General features: G+C 41.1%; 1 protein-coding gene across 2 annotated transcripts in view; it reads left to right on the plus strand.

Moving 5' to 3' along the window:
* The first annotated feature begins 2,228 nt into the window (after positions 1–2,228).
* The window catches only part of kcnk6 (potassium channel, subfamily K, member 6), a 242,276-nt gene continuing 221,146 nt past the window's right edge, over positions 2,229–23,358 (plus strand). Inside the window, exons 1-2 of one of the 2 annotated variants that reach the window (XM_080459047.1) lie at positions 2,229–2,773; positions 14,232–14,624. In XM_080459047.1, coding sequence (XP_080315173.1) covers positions 2,458–2,773; positions 14,232–14,624 — 709 coding nt within the window. In that variant the 5' untranslated portion in view covers positions 2,229–2,457. The remainder of the gene's footprint in view (positions 2,774–14,231; positions 14,625–23,358) is intronic. The other variant, XR_013935179.1, reaches the window with a different exon arrangement.

Genomic DNA, 23,358 nt, shown 5'->3' on the forward strand with positions numbered 1-23,358 from the left:
CCCACACCCCCCCCCCCACCCCCCCCACCCCACCCCCACCCCCACCCCCACCCTGTGGAGTGTTAGATGCATGTAGGGGTGTGTCTTTGTGTTTTGAAGAAGTGGATGCAATGTGTGTCTCTAGGGTGCAGTTTAAAATTGGGGGGTAGCGGGGCCCGGGCGTTCTACCCTAACAGTCTACTTCTTATACTCCAGCTACCGTAACTCCGCTTCATGACTGTTGCCTCTGTCTCTGTGTGACTCCTACTCGAATTAAAACCGGGGATAAATTACATGGTTTCAAACCATAATGTTGTATTTGTCAGTTTGACACTTTTAGAAGTCCTCCGGCTGACTGCCGGGTCTGCAGCAGCTCACATTCATTAAACACAGGAAATCTGAAAGGAGAGAGCTGGATTTCCCCTCCACTGTTTGAGGAACAGCTGCTGTTTATTCTGTCCTTTCCCCTGGAAACCCCTCCTCAGGAAGTTCTGGGGGGGCTCGCTGTTTGAAGAGCTGGACGAGAGTCCAGAAAGGACTCTTTATGAAGATTCACTGAGCTTCTCGCTGCCTCCATCCAGAGGCCTTACCCCGGGTCCTCCCAGAAAGCCCAAAGCTTTTCAGGAGTCATGTGCAGATATTGGTTTCGTGAAGTTATTCTTAAATCTACACACGTCCTTATGTCACACTGCATGCTTCATGTTCAGACTTGGGACAAACTGGGATAGAGAAGTAAAAGGGCAGCTTCTCCGTACCTTCAGCACAAAGTAAAAAGTAAAAAATCCCCATAATCACATTTGAAACTGCTCGCATTTGAGACGTCACGCTGAATAACCAGAGCTTTCACCATTTACATGCCGATTCTGTAACAGCCCGGTGTTTGTGCTGCCAATCTGTGCTCTGATGAGTGGAAAACGGCTGTGGAAAATCTTTCAGGCGGTCGTGGAAATCACAGGGACGGTGTGCTGACGCAGTCCGGGACTGTTTAAGGTCACAGGTAAAGCTCCGCAGCACACCAACAGAAAACCAACACTTGCAAAAGAACGTCAGGACAAAGGAAGCATGAGGACATGGCTAGTTGGCGGTTCGCACGGTTGCGTAGCAACAAGATTTTGAGTTTGCATGTTCTCCCTGTGCATGTGTGGATTTACTCTCGGCACTTGGGTTCGCTCCCACAGTCCAGAAACAAGATGGCTGTTATGTCCCACTCTGAGGTCCTGTCCAGGCGACAAAGCTGCTTCTTCTGACCGCAGCGGTTTTGTCCCTTTTTGTCCTGGAGCCTGAAGGGTTGCTTTGAAAACGGTTTCCAGAGAGGAGACATATGATAGTGCGTGTGGACGGACACGAGGCACATCAGCTTAAAAAGATGACATCATCGCTGCACCTCCCGACCTGACAATCCCTCGTCGTTACTTCACAACAGCAACAATGGCGGACTACGTCTTCAGATCGAGCTGCAGGAGCAACAGATGCGAGTCGCTTTAATAAGGCGAGATGTTGGATCTATCAAGTTCTCTGTTTTTTTATGCTCCGTGTCCACTTTTCCATTTTTGGTGTATTTGGGTGGCGGCGTTACAGAGCCACCTACAGGCCTGGCATATGTTCTACATCGTTTTGAGTTGTTTTCATGTGTGTGAATGCAGGTGTTAAAGATGGGGAGATAAAAGACCATTTTACCTGCCACCTAGTGTTGACAACATGTAAAATACAAAAGACAAACCTACATAGACTTTAGCCTCTTTTCATCCAAAGCCTGCAAAAAAAAGAAGCTCTCAATCTGATCCTTAATTCTCTGAATAGAATGAATCGGTACTGCTCAGCCTGTGATTAAGTAAAGATTTTCTGTAAATCTCCACCCGAAGAGATGTAAAAAACAAGTGTTTGAAAGCCCATGAAGCCCTTATCTTAGTAGCTGTTTCCTTTTGTGCTAGGATACTGTGCAACTGTATATAAGGAGAATTTAATATTCATGGGAATTTGAACCGTCATTCTTATTTTTTACACGTGATGCAATGATGCAAAGATTGAAGCAAACTTAAAGTTTGAACCCAAGTTCCCAGGTATGATGAATCAGGTGTGGTTAAATCGTTATTTTTAATGTTTGAAGATATTTGGTCTTTAAAATGAAGGATATAAATGTGATTTTCAAGCACACAGGCAGACGGATGGTCTCATCCAGGTGAAAGCTACCTCAGACGCTCCAGGACGCGCCGCCTCCTCCTCCACCTCCTCCTCCTCCTCCTCCTCCAGGAGCGCACACTGACCCTGACAGCGGACACACCTTCCTGCCGCTGTTGTGGGAGGAGGATGCACTGACAAAGGAGGGGTTCAAGTTCAAATTAGGACAGCCCCCTAAAAAAAAAGAAAAAGAAAGGAAAGTTCCCAGAGAGGAGGAAAGTATTTCCACGACGGCCGCAGAGAGAAAAAGCCGCTCCGCTCCTCCGCCTCACCTCCGCGCGCCAGCAGACGCAGACAGACATGCATTCAGCGGGGAAGTCGTGGCTGCTGCTCACGGGCTTCGTCGTGTTTTATCTCATCTACCTGCTGTTCGGGGCGCTGGTGTTCTCCAGCCTGGAGCGGCCGGTGGAGGAGCGGCTGCGGAGGGACATGGAGCTCCTGAAGCAGGACTTTCTCAACCAAAGCTGCGTCAGCGCCGCGTCGCTGGAGACCTTCCTGCACCGGGTGCTCCAGGCCAACAAGTTCGGCGTGTCCGCGCTCCGGAACCAGTCCGCGGAGTCCAGCTGGGACCTGACCTCCTCCATGTTCTTCGCCAACACCCTGGTCACCACCGTGGGTGAGTCTCGAGGGAAAGTCGCTTTTTTTTTTTTTTTTACGCAAACGAAAAGCTGCAGATTCTCACATCAACTGTGGCGAAAAAGAAACCCAAGGAGAATCACGAAACTCGCTCATGTGTGACAAGTTTTTCATTGTTTTGTTGTTGCCACGTGTTACAGATGTTACAGGGCTGGAAATGAACAAACTGGGGCCCAAAGCAACTTTTATTTTTTCCTTTTATTTTTGTGGCTCCCCCAACATAAGGCTACTTTTAAATCATTTTTAAAATAAAAAAAACACAAGCAAAATTAAATCATTGAAGTCATAGTGACACGTGAAAGCCATATAAAACGCTTTAAATCAGAACTGAATACAAATGTCAACAATTTTCTTAAAGTCTTTATATTATTTGAAGCTTCAGTTTAAAGGACTTGAAATTAGACAAGATTCTACTTTTACTGCTTTGTACAAATTCACACAATCAACCTCCAATGCATGTTTCTGGACTGAAAACTCAGGATCGCTCTGGAAGAACATGCAAACTCCCCACAGACAGGCCCCCTGCCACCAACCATTTGTTGACTGTTTTTTCCACTTTCTTTAATTTATTTATTTTTTTGTGCGTATGACTTCTTTGCCACATATATACTGTGCATGTCGATTTGGAGGTGGTGATCAGTGTAGTAGTTTACTCGGTGTAATGTGACTTAATTCAGATTTTTTTTTCATTTCGTTTTTTGCTTTTATGTGACAGATCAGATCTGCTTTTGAACAATGTGACGCACGCATTCGGATATTTAGAAATCGGATACAGGCTTCATTAACATGTGAAAATAAATCATATATATTTTGGATATGTGGCAATGCAACCACCGTGTGACCACGCCGATTGGATTTTAACAACATTGCGTCTTTAACGTCATCAAATCTGCAACCATATAGCCTACTGTGTCGCTTCGCGGTAAAGAAATATGTCATATGTCATCATCCATGACTTTGCTGTTGGCGCTTGTTTCAAAAGTGGCCTGAAACGTCGAAACGAGTGCGCATGCACGATGTTTCTGATGTTGTCGGCGTCAACGCGAGAATCAGATATGGGTCACTTGACAAAATACGTGTAACCGCACGGTGAAAAATATCGGATTCAGGCAGCAAATCCAATGCGAGCATGAAGACCTGCAGTGTAACTTTGGCCTCGGGCTCCGTTCACACTGCAGCTCTTGATGCTCTGTTCAGGTTTTTTGCTGGGATCTTAGTTATTTTTTTGCCTGATGATTGATCTTACACTTTAAACGCGACATGTCTCAGATTGCAGTGTGAACGTGATCGGACCAACGGTTTCAGGTCCCAGAGCGCAGAAGAGGCTAATGACAGAAGTAAATATGGATGACGTGCCGGTCAGCACCAGGGTTGCCAGATGTGACTCACTGTTTCCAGCCCAAACAACATAAAACCCACACACCTCATTAAAAACCAGCCCAAATCTCAGCCATTTTGGCGGGGCCTCTTCCTCCACCGCTTATCGTGACGTAGCAGTGGCATGTAGAAAAATATCAGATCAGGTACCACATAGGAACGAGGCCTGGGTCTAGTGGGAAAACATCGGAATTGCAGCTTTCACACGGCCACAGATCAGGAGGGATATGGGTCACTTGGGTTGTGTTTCCCTGCAGTGTGAACGAGGACGATTACAAAGTTTTCTTAAACGCCATTTTCGGCTTTTAATCTGATGGATTACTATGACTGCCAGCAGAGATTTTATTACCGATGCATCATTTTGTGAATGCTACTGGGACGAGGACTGTAGATTTGTATTGTTATATAGTTACATTTCCTTTGGTTTTCTCACATTGTGCTTTGAAGAGACACTTCTGGGAAGGCCGGACCCCCCACCAGCTTCTCCCTAAGGGGATTGCTGCTTGTCAGATGAAGGAATATGGTGTTGCCTGCAGAAAGCTTCTTGGCTTATGTTCATATTTTCAGATCAGAAATTTGAACTCTAGATAAAACCAGCAGAACAACAGAGGTTGAAGGCTTTTTTTTTTTCTTTACTTTTTACACTGCATAAACAAGTGTGTGATGATATAAACCATCTCGCTGAACTTTCTCCCATCAGGAAATCTCATATTATCGAACACGATGAAGGAAAACAAACAAACGGATTATTTAACAAGCATCTAACTATTCACATTATATCGCAACAGTTATGTAAATGTTGTTTCGTGAAGATCTCATAAAAGATTTGGTTGGTTCAACGCTGTCATTTATAAGCAAAAAGGTTTAAAGTAAGAAAGAGTGTTATGAACTCAAAACAGGAAGTGATGCTGCAGGGGGGAAAAAAACGTGGTTAAACGAGCGGGTGAAAGTATCGAGGACACCTGTCAGATAGTGTGTGACTATGAATTAAGAATAAACGCAAGTGAACGGTTTCTCAATGTGCGTTGCAGAAAATAAGTCCATTTTCATCAAGGTGGTATATTTTTTTTTCCAACCGTGCACCCCGGTGCAAAATACAGTGAAAACCATGATGTTCCGTTGTGGCGTGCAGCATTACGCTACCTTTCCACCAGCAAGGGTGTAGGGTTTCCTGCAGCTGTTCAGTTTGAGTCAGATGATATGAAAGCAGATTCTTCAGCGAAACAACAGGTTTCAAACTATTACACCTCCTGAGAAGATTTCCCGCAATAAAAAAATCCCCAAATGTGCTCACACGGCATCATCGAAGGCTTTTATCTGCTTTCATTACCAGAACTGACTCGTGACTTGAAGTTAAAGAGGAACACATAGAAGGTTTGGAGTTTACCAGCTTGCTTTTGCTTGTGTTTGTGGTTTTCTCCTGCTCCGGGCTGCAGAAACTAAACCTGCACGCGACAGGAAAGAGGATCTGAACTGCTCACCGAACACTTCAGGTTGAAGACACTTGAGTTTATTCCCACCCGCTGGCGGATTTCTACTGCAATCACATCACAAATCGGCGTTAAGCTCACAGGCGAGGGATGAAGAACATGTGTTTCACTTTCACCAGCTCAGATTTGTAGGTTCAAATTATTATAACATTAGTAGATAAGTTAGCCAGTTATATTTTTGGGTGTAGCATTTTATTTTACAACTTTTTGTTTTATGTATAAAGATTGGTGCTGTCAATCAATAAAAAAAACAAAAAAAAGAATAACTAATTGCACCATTTTCTGTACATTTTTGTGATTAATCACATTTTTTTTCTACTTAAGACTGAAGCTTGTAACGCATTTTATTCATGGGAAATCGTGGAATTAATGTAGACTCAACACACAGACTACATTTAAAGTCAAAGACTATTTTTATAACGTCTTTTTACTGAATGCTGTTTCTTTCCAAGTCTAGAAAAAAGCATAAATGAATATCTTCCGTATATCAATTAACCCAGACATAAGTCTTGGTTTTGTTAGTGCAGGTCTAACACTTTGACATGATTGTAAACGTGTTACATTAACAAAGTCGCAATGATGTATTGTTGTATATACAGACACACACATACACAAGGCGCGGGGGAATGCAGCACTCACACACACATATATACAGGAGAGCGAGGGGAAAAGAGAGTGAGGAGAAATTTAATAATTTACCTGCAAGTAATTCCTCCAGCTTTAGCAGTTTGGCTGCTGGTCAGCCAACATGGCAACCTGCTGTTTTGCTGCACATTTACTTCAGTGGTTGTTAAATTTGGCTTTATAAAGTAAAGCTAATGACTTTTACTGTTATTTTTACAATGAGCGGTGAGGCAGTTTTTAAAATGAAACTTTCTGCTTCAATATTATTCATTCGTTGCTCTGTATTCTGCTGCTCTGTAGCCACGGTGCTGCACCCTTAAGGGAGTTAAAAAAAAAAAAAAAAAAAGGAAGTAAACAAAAAATTTTACGAGTTAAGGTATAATAATGATCCAAGCAAATGGAAAAAGTCATGATTTATAAATAAAGTTGAATCTGTTGCTGAAAACTGGAAAAGTGGCAGGATTGCTTACTGCCCCCTCCTTGTGGTAGAAGTTGGTATTACAACACAGACTGCGCTCCAGCTCGCTGCTCAGCTCGCGCTGACTCCAGTACATTTTTCTTGAAGTTTTTCCAAAAAGGACAAAGAGGTGTGACAGTTTGAAAGACGTCACCACAAATTTAAAAGTTGATTTATGCGACAATAAAGTACAACTCAAAGTTTGAGGACGGAAAAGATATGAGCTCTTAATAATTAAATTTTTTTAATCCACTTCGGTGGAAATGTGCTTCAGTTTGTCTGGTTTTCATTTACAAATTAGCGCTATTTAATTGTACAATTTGGTTTTTGGACAAAAGCAACCTGATTTGCTGAATAATTCCTCATGTGGCTGTAAACATCCCAAGAAAGCTTTGTCTCAACAAAACACAGCTTTAAGTTCAAATGTGCACATTAATTAGTGAAAGCTGCTGGTTCATAATTCACATTTCTCAGCTGCTTCACTTACTGAACTAAATTCATCACTGAACAGAAAATAATGTGGTTCTTCGATATATTTGCAGTGTCAGAGGTCAGTGTGTCGAGTCATGCATCCTGAGTTTCTTTTCCTGTTTGAACAGGATGTTGAGGCTCAGGCCCGTCGGAATGAAACTCTGACAGGCAGCAGAAACTTTGAGCTTTCAGTTTTGTATTTTTAATTTGCTTGTTCTCTGTCCTTTCTATTTCACATGTTTCTTCTTCAAGTGACCAAAGAGATAACAAAACATGCGTATCATTGACTCCTTTCCATATCGGGTGAACATACAGGGCAGTAGAAAGTGCAGAATAATGAAAAGCCATTCATCCGTGTTGGCAGGTCACACCAGGCAAACACACACACACACACACTCATGTTCACACCTTAAAGTCACAAGGTAACCTCGCCTCACCTCGTGTGCATGTTTCTGGACTGTGGAAGGAAAAATGCCACAGGGACAACATGCAAACGCCACACTGGCAGGCCTGCCACCAGACTTGAGCCCAGGACGCCCTCGCCGTCTCGCATGCCTTGAATATCAAAGAGAGGTTCTAAAATTAAAAGCACCGTGAGAGAATGTACAGATGAGATCAGCTCCAGCACACCTGTGACCATGAATTGAAACACGGAGCACAAAGTGCTTCACCTTTTTAAAAGAAAGACTCTATTTACTCGTTTCTACCTTTTGCACTGGAGTTTTATCTCGACTTGAGGGAAAAAAAGTTGCTTTTATAGTGAAAATTGAGAGCAGATAAAAATGGGGCGCGCGTTGGATAAATTCACGGCACGGTGGTTCAGTGGTTAGCACGCTCATACCGCAGTTTGAGTCCAGATATTGAGAACATGTCATGGTTTTGGTCCAGAGCTCATCCTTCACTTTTGTAGGTTATACTGGTCATAAAGTGCACAAGTGTTTTCAGCCCATCAGAGAAAAGCTGAGCTGAAAATCGACCATAAAAAAAAACATGTAAAATGTGAAAAAACTTTGGAGAGCACGAGTGTGGGGGCATTATTGGAGCAAAACTATTTGGCAGTGCATATGGAGAGTTGTCTATGTATCTGAATCTGTATTATAATTTGCACGTGTGATACTTGTCGGTGCGTACGAAGATATTCGTTGTTGAAAAGTCTACGCGTTCGGCTATGAACCCTGTACCTCCATAGTTACGCTGTCTGCAAGACAACAGGTGGCGCTATTGAGCATACGTGACATCGTGGGACAGGGTGTAGACAAAGAAAACAAACGTTTAGCCAAGAGAAACCATCAGCACACATCTTAAAATAAACATTGTTTAAAACACTGGACCAGTTACAGCGTATGTAAATGTGTGTCATGAGTGATAAGTACACCACATTCACAAATAATTACTCTTGCATAACTGTGACAAACACCTATTTTGGGTGAACTTGGTTTTCTGTTACTATTACCTGGCTACAGTTATAGGAATGATGTCGCCGCATAGCTGACGAAAATGATCGAATACCCAAAATGCTTTGCTTTCAATGTAAGTCGCTATGAATTCATACTGTGACTTCCAGCTGGAAGCGTCTCACTGAATGAACGAGCCTGTGAGCCTGAGCGCAGGGCACAGAAACCCCTGCCTTTACAGATGCCAATCCTCTCGCAGGCAGAAGTGGAGCAAAAATCAACTCCTAACTGGTGGTCCGTCTGTATTTTCAGCACTTGAAGCCAAATGCGTTGACTTTTGAAGGATGAATATCTTCATTTGCTCATGTTTTCAAATAAGAATGAGCTTTTAACTGCTCCTGTTGATACTTTTTAATGTCTGCTGCTTCTACTAGTTCAACTGTTTTTCTTTTGCTGCTGCGTGTTTCATGCATAGTCAAGTCGTTTTGTTATAGAATTATACAAGAAATAGTTTATTGTGTGAGAAAACCTGATAAAATGGTAACTAAAGAGTGTTATATTTTAGACATGGAGTTGGGAGGCCGTGAGATTGAGAGCTTTTTTTTTACCCTCTTTGTCTTGGAACTTGGATTTAATCCCAAAGGTTTTGACACAGTTTTGACACTGAAAGCTTTTCCAGTGAACTCCTACAGTTCAGCTCATCACGCCACAAAGCTCCTCGCTCATCTGGAGCTGTGATGACATTATCTACGCAAAGTCACATTGTAAAACCAGCTGCTGTTGGTCAAACTGAGGAAATGCAAATTCATGCAGGAAACAGAAGTGACCTTTGTTGTTGGTTTGCGCTGCGTGATGTTTGAATTTCATTGTTCCTCACACAACACTTCCTCTCATGTTTGAAGAAAAAAAAAAAAAAAAAGTTGGCGACAGTTTTGTTGGCGGTGTATTTGACTCGCCTGACGAACGCACACCGGTTAGAAACTGAATATCAGGTCAACTGTAACCTGTGAACACACCCGGAATATCCTCTTCCAATACCCGCCGAGACATGACAGGGGGTTAATTAGGTTCTGCAAAGTTTCAAACAAATGAGGAAGTCTTTTGAATTCTTCACATCCTGTTGAATCAGGCACGTTGGTGGATGCCTGCAAAACGTCAACGACGTCAACGAGGAGTGTACAGAACAGGGGCCTATACGGCGACCCGGGATCGCCATACCCAGGATATCTCTACGTTACCTGGGTTAACTTACCCAGACATACACCGTCCTGATAAACGTTAATGCGAAGCAGGTTAACAACTCGGTAGTTTAAGCCAGAGTTTTCCCTTTCAGGATCAGTGTGCCATGAAAGGGGCGGAGTTTGCAGCGTCTGACCAATCGCACACGGAGAAACTCTGCAGAGCTGCTTACGTTACAATAGAGGAGCGGTTATTCTCTGCAAATGTGAAGAATTCAAATTCAAGAACATTCAAACACCAGGCTGAATCCAACACTGTTGCCAGAACATTCCCGATGTGTGACTTTGTGAGATTATAAGATATTAATTCACTGGACAACATAAACGCATAAATCGCAGTATGGAAAATCCAGAGTTAATCTCTGAAGTTACCTCGATAAAAGGAAATCCAGAGTCGTCATTTAGAGCCCAGGAAGCCCCCGGTTCAGTCTGAACCTTGTGTTTTGGGCCCGTGTTGTTTTTGTGACTGGTGTTTCCTTCCCGAGTCCTGGACCGTCAGAAAGCGTTCCATCAGGTGCTCACGCTAAAGACGCACGCTCATATTGCTCGTGTTTCTTTTTACGTGTGGGACATGTTTCAAGCAACATTTGCAGACAGTGACATTTCTGTTAACTGTTTTCACTCCTTCGTGTGTGTTTTCAACACCCGAACTCAAATGATTCCACACTGGAGATTTTGCACAGTGGCGGTCCGACTTATCGCAAAACTTTGGTAAAACGTCTAAAGTAGCTATCGTGGACAACAAAACAAGGACAGATTCAGCAACTCACGGCTCATTTCTCGCCTCGAATGTTTTCAGAAATATGTTTCTTTTCACTGCACGACACGTGAAGCGGAGGGGTTATCTCGGTAATGTATAACCGAATACTGAACCTCAAGGATCACTCCAACTCAAAAACGAGGGCTGCATGGGAGGAGGAGATGGGTCTTCAAATTGAGATTGGCGGGATGGGGCGGTGAGTAGGTCAGGCACGGTCTCATCTTAAGCACGGCTGGCACTTCTCCAGTTCAAGGCGATACACAGGGTTCATTTCTCCAAATTAAAGTTGTCTAAAATCCGCCCAGAGGTAGAGGACAAATGAGAAATGCGACCGTTCCTCAAACTCAGTGTCATTTGAGTCACATGCTTTTCTTTTGCCCACGCCCGCATAATTATTGGTCCAGTTCTTTTCATATAATGTCCACCATAATGGGAATTGATTTACAACCCTGGCCATTTATCTCTATCTTCGGCACGCCTGTTAAGCCAACACAACTAAATTTGGCTCAAAGAGAAATTATAAATTTAAATTCTTTAATTGCCAAACGCCGCCGCCTCCTTCAGTGGAAATCCCCGAACCCTCCCTCTGTATCACAGTGGATTACAGAGATCATGTTCTTCCTTAAACTTGAGAAGATTAAATCCACGATGAGAGGGAGTACTGATCTTTTCTAAATAGCAACCTTTTATTTCATATTTCAAGGAATTACAGGTCCTGCCAGACTAAGTGCTGCTTTGTAAAGCACAGTTTGTGTGATCTCCATTTGAGCCAGGGTGGGACGGGTGAATGTTGTTGGGTTTAATCTGTGTTTAATTATTGTTTGCTGGAAAAAAAAAAGAAACAAAACAAAAAACAATCACAGAGGAAAAATTTCTCTCTGGAGGGAAAAGATCAGTAGAGAATTAGTTTTTGGTGCCTGTCCAGGGAAAATTAGTCTTATCTATATACAAATAAAACATTTCTTCTCAAAATTAGTCTCTGGGAGCAAATTTGAGATTTAAGTTGTGTGACACTCGTGATCGGTAAGATGTGTGTACCTGCCTGGAGTTACTGTCACCATGGATACAGCAGCTTGATCATTAACCCTCTTAGAGTTAGAGTTCTAAAAATTTCACATTGTGGTCCTGTGACATCATGTTTGATCTGTGAACATAAAACTCCTGTTAGTCAAATGTGCTCAGTGGGTCGGAAGTCACTTTGAGGTTTTTCTTTAAAACAAATAAAAATAAAAAAATTATTTTGTAAGATATCAATTATTCATTGTATGAAATGTGGAAAAAGTGGAGGATTTTTTTTTCTGTCCCATTTTTTAGAACCTGAAAATGTGTTATTTTGTAAACTTTTTTTTTTTTTTACAAATGACATGTAATTTTGTTTCCCATGCCATCAATGTTAAACAAAAAGGTTTACAAGTATTGTTCTAATTTTGGCAATTATAAATGTAATACAGCCATACATTTTATTTCTAATTTATTTGATTTTAGCCTTGACGGAACCTAATTTCGTACCAGGAAATGTACAGCATTATATACATTATAATGAAATTTGCTGGTAATAGAATAAGTTATGACGATGATTGTGATTGAAGATTCACTCAATGCAGCATTCTCTGTTAATAACAGATGTAACTAGTTCTTCTGTTTCATTACATGATTGGCAAGTTATTCCATAATGGGATTTATTGATTTTAAATTTGCCAAAATGATTCTGTATTAGATTATTGGGTTAGATTAGATCATTTCACTTTAACTCTGAATAGAAAATACCGATATTCGGCGTGACATTTAGGGAAAATAAATACTCGTACACATGGAGAAAATCTAAGTAAATACAAAGTAGAAATACTGCATTAGGACATCGGTGTGTGGGGTGACAGTGGCTTTACTGTGGGGTGTTTTTCCTCTACTGGACTCCCGAAGGCGCCAGATAAAGATGCTGAGAGTAGATATTGATCATGATGCTGAGCTCATTAACATCACAAGAGGCATTTATGTTTTGGGATATTGAATAATGAACTGGGCCGATCTTGATGTCCTGATCCACTAAAAGTGATCTTTTGTGACGTTTTTCCACACTTCTCTTTTGTTGTTGTTGTGATCCGACACTCAAAAGTGCAGACATCATGTGATTCCCACAAAACGAGTCCAGTTTGTGTTGGTCTGCGATAATGAACCGCGGACGGAGTTTAACAGAGGAACCTTTGTGCCGGTTTCAGCTCCAGTGACTATCAGGCTGCAGCAGCATTTAGAAACGTCTTCAGCTCCACATCTGAAATGTGTCTACCGAGTTACCGAGAGCACAAATTACACAACTTCACCGTCTAAATATACAGTTTCACATGGAGAGTTTGTAAACCAACCTGAGTGAGGAGTGAAATCAGATTCGATTAAATAATGAAATATATCATATTGGAAAACCAGTGTGGCAGGCACAGGCTTTCCACAGTTAAAACATTTTAAAAAGCTTTATTAATAATATTAATAATAATATAAATATAAGACATCCTGTGTGTATTGTAAACAAACATAAATTGAGGATAAGGTGGTATGAAGAATTAAAAAAGCGATAGTCAAAACACAAACTAGATATACATGTTATCACTATACAGTTGTACATACTTTATATTTGATACTCGATCCTACGCATATATTTTCTTTCTTCTCCACTGTTCAGTTGAATGTATTTTCTGTAGTTCGGTGTGTCTATTTTTAGCATGTGAATATTTTAATCTTACAGTTTCAGTGGAAGCTTTCTCACTTTTTCATCCACTTTGTGTGAGGACAAGACCATTCATGCATTCAGAAATACAAATACAACACGTTTCCAAAGTAAAAAAAAAATTTAAATAGCTTTATTTCATGCCTGCATCAGGAAATCTCTCATCCAACACAAAGTTACAATTCGCTCTGATTACACTTGATTTATATCTCACAGGACTTTTTCTCTCATAATTTAATCAGATTAATCACAGGGTTGCTGTGGATTAATTTTGATTAATCCCAATTAAATATCATTAATTTGTAATCTTATTTTCATTTTGCATGATTAAGCAGACTTCAGAATGAAAGGAATATATCTGCACCTAATGTGCTTAACAGTTCATGTTGACAGAAAAACTCTTGTCTTTTTCAAAATAAATGTTTATCCACATTAATGTTCCTGTTACTCGTCATTCAGCAGCTACTAAGACAAACTAACTTGTTGACGTTGTCTGAGAGGAGATGCGTCACTTGGCTCCTGGAGTTCTATTACTAAAACAGTTAAGTGAAAAGTATTTCTGAAAACGTTTGAGGTGTTTTGGTTACACTACAGCACGTTTTATGAAAGTTTCGCAATGCATCAGACCTCCGCTCTCCGGGCCTCAGTTTTATGCAAATGAGATGCACATTTCACATAGACAATGAATGGGAAGTGAGAAAGTGAAGGATCATGTGGCCACGTGCCTTCGTCCTGCGCTGCAGATGGTTAATTGCATTAAAAAAAATTATTGAATTAATCCTGATGATGGATTAATCTGCATTAACACGCCCCAATTTTTATTAATCTCTATTCAAGAATTTATTTCCAGTTTCTTTAATTTATGTGAATTTAAACATATTTTTCTTCCTCTCTCTCTCTCTCTCTAGGTTACGGTCACACCACTCCTCTGTCAGACGCCGGGAAACTGTTCTCCATCTTTTATGCTCTGATCGGCGTTCCCTTCACCATGCTGGTGCTCACGGCCTGTGTGCAGCGGCTCATGTACCCGCTGGTGTTCGCCCCGGTGGGCGTCCTGCAGCGCTCGGGTCTGGAGCCTCGGCCCGCCACCGCCGTCCACTTCCTGCTGCTACTGCTGGTGGTGGTGTTGTGCTTCTTCATGGCACCGGCGGCCATCTTCAGCACACTTGAGGTGTCCTGGTCCTTCTTGGAAGGCCTCTACTTCTGCTTCATCTCGCTGTGCACCATCGGACTCGGGGACTTTGTGCCGGGGAACGCACCGGGCCAGAAATATCGACCACTGTACCAGGTCTCCATTATGGGTGAGTCGAGTTGTTGTTGCACTCAGAAATGCTCCAGTGAAGCTTCATCGGCACCATGCTGTGAAGACATAATCATGGATGATGAATGTTAAATTTTTCAACAGTTTCACGTCGGTGTCAGAGGTGAAACAACATTGTATTCAAAGTGTATTTCCTCAAATCCAGCCTTGGTCCTAAATTTCAGTCTAAAAGTCCCTCTAGTGATTCTACTGAGAACAGTGTTTGTGTCTGTCTATGCCGACTCCAAGCCCATCTCAGGGAGAAGAGCTTTCCGGTGTTTCAGAAGAAGTGGTTTCCCTGTTAACTGATGACCCTTTAGCATCTCTTGCTGCTGCTAATAACAGACGTTAAAAACCTGACAAATCACTAGCTGTCCTGACAAACCCCGTTTAACAGCATTTACAATTAAGTTTCAAAGTGTCACGCCTTTTGTGAGTCTTATTTTAATATCTGTTGTTACTAGCAGCAACCTGCTCCTTATCCCTGTGACTTGTAGAAACGCTGTCGTTCAACCAGTTTGAACCAGAATGTGACCCAGAAGGAGAGAATTCTGAAGATGAGTTAAAAATATTGCGTGTCTGAATGTGTTACCGAGTTTGGTCGTATGTGTTTTTACAGTTACTAACAGGTAGCTAACGCTAACTCCTGCTAACTGTAAGAGTAGCTGTTCCAGTTTGTCATATTGTACTGAATTTATTCAGTATATCGGTAATCTTTTCATTTAAAGTTTTTATCTACCTGTGGGAGAGTCAATCTATATGTCCACTACCAGACGAAGTGCTTAGTTCCCCTTATGATGTCATGAAGGGAAAATCTCTGAATCGCCTGTTTGAGTACACTGTCGCTAAAAAGTGGAGCAAGTGAGGGAGATGACAGACTTTCTTCTCTTCTGGGGCCTCATACACAGACTATGGGGACATACATTACTGTTACAAAACCAATATGGGACCTTTAATTCCTAACCCAACCCACTGCTGAGGCAAATCTAGCTGCTCATGTTAACTGCTCTTTAAATTAGTGAGAAGAAAACTTAATAATCGACTTTTTCAACTTAGGAAATCTAATTAAAGTGAAGAGCCTCCTTTCATTTCTGTAGTTCAGACTGTTGGCAGAAACATTAAAACAAAAAGAAAAAATTGTTTTCAAAAACACGGTCAGAATTTGCAATCTATTTATTTAACTCAACCTTTATTTGTACAGGTCAGAATTTGCACCAACTTACAAAACTTTTTGGTTTATTATTTTTTGATATGGAAAAGTAGTCTTTAATAGTTTGCAATTTTAAAAAAAAAATGGACAATATCCTACATTTAACTTATTAGCCTGATTGAGAAGAAGTTGTGTGTGAAACCACATTTTAATCACAAGTCGCCAGATGGGATTAATGCACAGAAAAACACTTTGTTACTAATCTTGTAATTATGACTATCATCATAAAAACCAACAAAAAACATTGCTGACAAGGCTATTGTACTTTAATGGCTCTATTTATAAATGCCTGCTAGTTAAAATGTCCCATAATCCAAAAGCTGCTCCACCCTTCATGTTGCCTGTTTATGCAGCCTTGTGTCAGTTTGTCCTTTGTGTTTTCACAGCTCCCTGTTGTAAATGAGAACATGTGATCAAGATTACCTGTACAAATAAAGGTTGAGTTAAATAAATAGATTGCGAGTCAGCATTGGCAGGCTAATGGCATTTCACTAGTAGAGAAAGACGGAACAAGTTCTTGGAAAGGAAAATATCTTTGCGTGTCAACCGCTGACAAAAGCTTGGATACAGAATTTTTAAAAAAGTAAAAAAATTGATAAATTCTTAAATGTGAGTTTGCATAAATAAAATATTGATTTACTGTTGCGGGACTGTGTTGCCATGATGAGTCAAACACCTTCAAAGTTTCGAAATCCTCCTTTAAATCCATCAGATTTACTTTATTGTCAGTTTTGTGAACATTTCATCTCGTAGTTAGAGCAATTTTAGCTCTACCCCAAAAAATCCTCCTTTTTTCTACTTTTATTTTTTCTTTTCTTTCATTTTTTTTCCCCTTTCTTTCCTGAAAAATAATGTTGTACTAGCAATTTTATTCATTTTAGTTTAACAATTATTACTGTTTTTTTTTTTTTTATTATCATTTGAGTAGATTTTGCCATTTTATCCCCCCCTTTTTTTTTTTTTGTAATTTCATCTATTCTAGCTGTTTTACTTTATTTAGCGGTTTCTAGCCTGGAGATTACATCAGTTTGTTTCTTTGCAGTTGACAGGCTGTTTTGAAGGTATTTTCTTCAAAAAAAAAAATGTGTGTATATATATATATATATATATATATATAAAGATCTGATGGTGCTGAGATCTCACACTGTTTTCACACTTCCTAAACGCTGCATGAGTTTGATAAGTAGGTGTTGTCTCATCAGGATCCAGGATGTATTTATCGCTCCCATGTTTCCTGAGCAGGTCAGAGCACACTGAATTTATTACTTTGAACACTTGCTTCACATGACTTTTGTCATAGTGTTATTGAGTAAATTGTCAGCATGGAGCTGGAAACTGCAGCTGAACACAACCATGTGTTTCCTCAGGTCACCCAAAAAGGCTAAACACGACTTATTCATGTGATAATTCCGTGTGCCTGCTGCTTTAAGAGGCAAGTCGCTAAGATTGCGACCCTACGCATCGGTTTAATTATTTTTTTTCTTTTCTTCCACCAGATTTTCGTCACGTAACTAACTCGGGAATAGTGTGCAGTGACTCTTGTTAACGATTCGGGAAACTGTTTCAGACAAAAATTGCAAAAAAACGCAAAACATTTCCAATGCAAAGTCGGGGGGATTTTGGTGAAAACGGGAGCACATACACAAAGCACATCAAAACGTGCAGAAAATTTTGGGAATAGTAAGTATGTTTCAAACAGCACGAGGAAACCCAGATTTTTAACTCCGGATTGGGTATAATACTGGCAAATTGACCTTTTTTTTTGTTTTTTGTTTTTTTACACTCCACAGTGTTGCAGGATGTGTAGCAACCAATAATGTAATAAATTAAAATATGGCGAATGCAGCATGGATCCTCAATAAATGAATGATTCATTCACTGCACAAAAAGATGTAATAAAAAGCTTTCCTTTCCAAGAAATGCAGTCTATATTTATGTATTATTACAATATTGGCTGTTTTTTTTTTTTTTTTGACTGCTACTCCTCATGTCATGTTATTAGGTCATTGTTAAAATGTCATTACAATTTGGGATCAAATGTCTTTTTACACTCTCGGGGAGTTACTACATTAAAGCATTATTAGATTATTGGTTGTTGCAGGATGTTTTAAGACTTTTACACCATTTAAAGCTCAAAAATTCTGTAAATGGTGTAAACTTCTCTGAATTGTTGTAGGTCCTACAATTAATACATTATTTTTCATACCAAGAATAATTCTTAAATGAATTATAAATGTGACTGACTAGGTGCATTCCATGTCATCATCCCAGTTTTATTGTTCATTGTTTATCACAGGCTGACTTTTTAAAACTAGTCAACTGTGTGTACAAGAAGAAGCTGAAGTGCCTCGTCATAGTTTTACTAATTCCCTTTGTCATGCACATGTAACACACACACACCTCAGTGTTATCACCACTGTGTGCCTCCCTTCGCTCACACATCAGATGTGTGAAGTAACACGTCTCTGCTCCTCCTCCCTCGGAGCAGAGAGTTCAGTTCCTCATTAAACTCAGGGTACATCCACACAACGAAAAAACAATCTTTTCTCCCTGGCCTTCTCCCAAAAAACTCCCGTCCACACCTCACTATATACACACGGCTCAACACAAGGCTTCAGGGCATGTAGTACACATGCCAGGCCTTTAGGGGCGCTGTGACTCCCCAAACGCAACAAAAACGCAGAAGACGACAGATCATATAGAAATTTAGAAGTAGACTCCTGCATATAAACCACTATATAACTCTAGTTTTATAGGTCTATAGCCCCACTCCTTCTGCTTCCAGTGTCAGCAGCTTCACCGAAGCTTGTGGTCCGTGATTATGGTTGTTGGGTGACATTTGCGGACCGCGGTGGGGGGAAGAGGGGGTCGATTACATCATCTTTTTTCTGCGGATGATTGTCTTTGTTGACTTTGCCGTCCACACCCCGGGGGGTTGGACGGCACGAGCCGGGGTTTTAGAATTTCCCCACTCTGGGACCCGTGTTTTAAAAAAAAAACCCAAAAAAAACTGTCGTCGGGCTCCTAAAACGCCGCCTCATGTGGATGATAAGCCAAAAACAGCTCGTTCAGGTGAACCGGTTTCCTGGTGTGGACGGCCCCTCAGTCTTTTTGCTTGTGGAAATGGAAGTTCTCTCTTCTGTGCAGCTCATTTCCAGTCGAAATGAAAAATAATATTTCAAATACGAATTTCCCGATTCGATTTTTGATAGATCAGGTATCGGTAAATCCAGCCAATCACCTCTCTGAGCAGCAGTAGAAATCCAGTGGCCAACATGAATTTGCTTCCAAATGTGTTGATAAAGGGTCATTTAAAAATGCTCTCTATTCACTAGCTGTTTAAAAGTACACTAATTTTCACCACTAGGGGGCATCTCAATCTATAAAAACACAAGATTGCTGAAATTGAAAAATGGCGTAGAACCCCAACTTAGAAATTTCCCACCAGCCGCCACTGATGGTTCAAGTGGATCAAAGATTCCAAATAAATGTGTGATGTGTTGTAAATGTGAAGGCCTCCTGTAAACAGACCCAAAGTAGATTCATGACAGGAATTATGTGGGAGGTGATTTGAGAGAATTTGTGTTTTTTTTTTCCAGTTTTATTCCTTCATATAAAAGAGTCCTAAACTATTTACTAGATCACATAAAAACTGTGTCTACAGTTTAAATCCTCATATCATTTTTTTAACGATCACCCTGGACCTTCATTCATCCTCAGCTTTCACTCTGTGTAGTTCCGAGTATGAGAGAACCAGGAAAAAAACAATGTTCACATGTGCTTGTAGAGAGGAATTTAGCATTTAGATGTTAAAAAAAAAAAAAAAAAAAAAAAAAAAAGTCTTAGATCTGCTGCAAGCTCTCACTCTTATTAGAAATAGAGGTCTGTGCTATTTATAGCACTAAATTCCCATATTAGAAGCTAATTTTATCATGACTTTGGCAATAACATCTGAGTCATCGTTCCTCTCCTGAGTGATTCGTAATGTTTTACTTCCAAAGAGAGAGGCGCCTGCATGCTGCTGGTTCACTGCCAGCCGCTCTAAAAAGCCTCGCTTTCTTCCAGAAAAGTGATGGATGAGCAGCAGAAATCAGAGATTGTGTCGGTGGTTTCCTATCCTGGAGTCACTGCAGAGATCACCGGAGGCTTGATCTGCTCTCAGGTTGTCGACATCTGATTCTCACATGTCAAAGAAATAAAAAAAACTCCAGAACAAAACGATCAAGCAGCAATGAGGCGACTGTTGTTGCTTCTCTCCTCCATGAGTCACAACAGGCCGACTCCTCTACAAAAAGACTCGGAAGATAAAACCTATTTTAATCAGGATTGTCAAAATTAACACGTGAACGTGGATTAGTCCATCATGATTAATCTTATTAAGACATTTAACGCAGTTAACCCACCCGCAGTGCATAAAGAAGGTACGTGTCCACGGGATCGTCCCTTTCCCGCATCCCATTCATTGTCTGTGAAACGCACCGCGGTGCATGCTGGGTGAGGTGCGATGCCTTTCGAGCTGCGTCGCGTGGCGTGGCGTGGTGTCATCTCGGATCACATTTGTATAAAGTAGAATCCTGCCAGCTTTGTGCAAATGAAGCGGATGTGCGGTCCGACACATTCTGGAACTTTAGGAAAACAGTGGAACTAAAACGAGGGCCGCTTCAGCGTCCACACGTTTTTCTCACCTCAAATAATTTCAGAAGTACTTTTTGCTGAACTGTTTTAGTCCTAAGAGATGGTTTGGTTGTCCCTCTAGGAGCAGACGATATGTCTCCTCTCGGACAACATCAATAAGTTGGTTTCTTAGTAGGAGTAAGTAACAAACATTAACGTGGATAAATGTTTGTTTTGAGAAACTTCTCGATGGTTTTATTGTGAAAGCCGCTTCTGTATTTTGGTGTATTGTAGGAGTATTTTTTGACATTTCACTTTATTTTTCACCAAAATGTTTCATTGAAATTGACTAGGTTGAGATTGTAGTCATTTTCAGCACTAATTGTTTGATCTTGCAAAAATCTAGACGATTTCATCACGTACATTCATTCATTGTGCGCCGCAATGAAGCAAATTGTAAAATTCAAAGGTTATAATGACAGGAGTTCTTCGGTCCGACCCACCCGATGTGAAACTGGCCTGCATGTGGCCCCTGAAGTCACATTTTCCACATCTTTATATTGGTTCAGTTGTATGCTTTTAAATAAGTAGGTTTCTTCCATGACACATTTGTTCAAAATAAACTGGTCCTACGATTTGTCCTCATGACGTCTGAAGAGAGGACACCGTCTTCAGAGGGACACTTGCAGAGGTTCCTCTCTCTCTCTCGCTCGTCACATGTTTTTTTTTTTTTTTTTGTTTCCCCCCGTCACAGTGGCGCTCTTGTCTCTTTGTGTGGTCTTTTTTTTTTGTGTGTTTTGTGTCGAACTGAATCAGGGGTTGGAATGACCTTCTTGTCTAAAAGTAGCCGGGCTGTTGTTTACGTGGCTGTGGTCTGCAGTGAATACCCTGGACGACTGCAGCAGTTGTGTTGCCAACAAATAAGAAAAAAGCCTCTGTGGTCGATGCTTTCTTTCAACCCAAAGTATTAGTTTGATGTGAACTTTCTATCTTTATCAACCCAAATTAGGGTTTCACATCAGATTTGCAGAAAGTTTCTGTTTTTCCAACGTCTCTTTCCGCAGCTAATCCCTGGACTCCCTCCTGGACGGAGTCCCGGCGGTTCACACGGGGCACCCGAGACGTTTCCCCGTCCTGCAGGCTGCGTTACGTAACGGCGGTGTGGGTCGGGTCAGATTAAACCCCGGCAGTCCCTGCAAGTTGTGAGGAGGATTAGAGAGCGGCTGCAGAATGAGGCCTGTTGTTCTCACGGCCCCGATGGTGAAGCTGCTGTTTGGGCCCCTGCTGAAGTGCCCACAGCTAAAAGGTTTTCAAAACAGCAACACAGGTTGTTGTTGTTGTTTTTTTTTTTGTTTTTTTTGAAAAACACAAGTCATTGGATGCAAAACAAATCAGTTCTTCCCTGTAAAGCTAGAAAGAAGCACCGACAGAACATAGCTGGTCCTTTGTTTCTTTTACTATAAATGATTATGCCTTCAAAAGAAACCCTTTCTACACAACTGGAGACTTGAACCAGAGACCTTGCTGAGGCTGCAGAATATTTCGAGCAGCGTTTCTGTGAAGGCTCCGACATCCAGGTCATCGGGTCCCTGTTTCTGCAAGGAAACTGGACTTTATTTAGGTTTTAAAGATGTTTTACCTCTTTGATTAAATATCCTGGGAGACCCACATTCCAAGGTGGAACAGTTCATCAAAGTGAGTCACTGTTTTAAACCTGCCTGGGGGCCATAGAGTTTATATGTAGGGTTTTTACAATCATGAAGAGAAATGAAGTATTTCCCAGTTTATAAGTCATAGATATTTTTAGATGTTTGGTTAGTCATGAAATTTACATTAAAAAAATGACCACTAGATGTCACTGTATGACAACAGAATGCTGATACAGAGAATCTCCATTAATACTGTATTAATGGAGAAACTCGCAGAGTTTTTTTTACAATTATTCCTGTATACCAGCACAACCTTCATTTTTTTTTTTAATATACAATGCATTTTTTGACAGATGCAACTAAGACATTTACAGACTTTTTGGGAGCTATGTGTGATTACCTACACCAATGAATGTTGGGAGCGAAGGTTATGTTTTTGGCTGCGTGTATTTATTTATTTATTGGTTTTTATATGTGTATTTAACCAACTTTTTACAAAAACTACTCACCCAAATTGCATGAAATCTTCAGGGACTATTTGTAATCATCCAAGGACCAATCGATTAGATTTTGGGACGTTAACGGATGACCGTTTCTGAATAGATCCCCCAAAACTGCGACAAAATGTCCCATAGAAAGCGGATGAGAGAGGCACCTCCATGGAGCTCAAAGATCAGCGTTTGTTGCCATGGAGACGCGCAGCTAATGTTTTGGTTCGGCTAGTATCCGGAAACAGCGGTGTGAGGGCATTGACTCTGGAAGTGGTTTATCTGTGTGCCGCCGCGCAGTGTTTCACACTGTGATGTTGCTACCTGACAGGCTAGTTAGCATCGATATGAGCTAACATGCTAACTATGCTAACTCTGTTCCACAAACAAATGTGGCGTTGGCGAAGGTCTGCGCTCTACTGAGTGCCCGTTCGAGTTGAGTTGAGTTGTAGGAACGCTGTTTATTTGGACTGACTTGCTTTAATGCAGTGAACCCTGCGTGGGTGTTTGTATGTGTGAAAACATGATGTGTTTACACGCACTGACTGCACTCTGGTCACAGTCACCGAGCCGTGGCCTAATCCGTCAACCGGTTTCTATTTTTTGTTTGTTTTTTTAAAACTTGGCCTACTTGCACTGTGGGGAGGCTATTGTCCAGGACCTGAACTCTGTGCTACTCTGGGCCACTTTAATGCTCACATGTGACGAAGGGAAAGGCCACATGTCCTTTTTTTTTTTTTTTTTTCCTTCAAGGCAAAACACAAGAATCAGAGC

This window comes from Lipophrys pholis, assembly GCF_963383615.2.
Source record: "Lipophrys pholis genome assembly, chromosome: 3".
NCBI lineage: Eukaryota > Metazoa > Chordata > Actinopteri > Blenniiformes > Blenniidae > Lipophrys > Lipophrys pholis.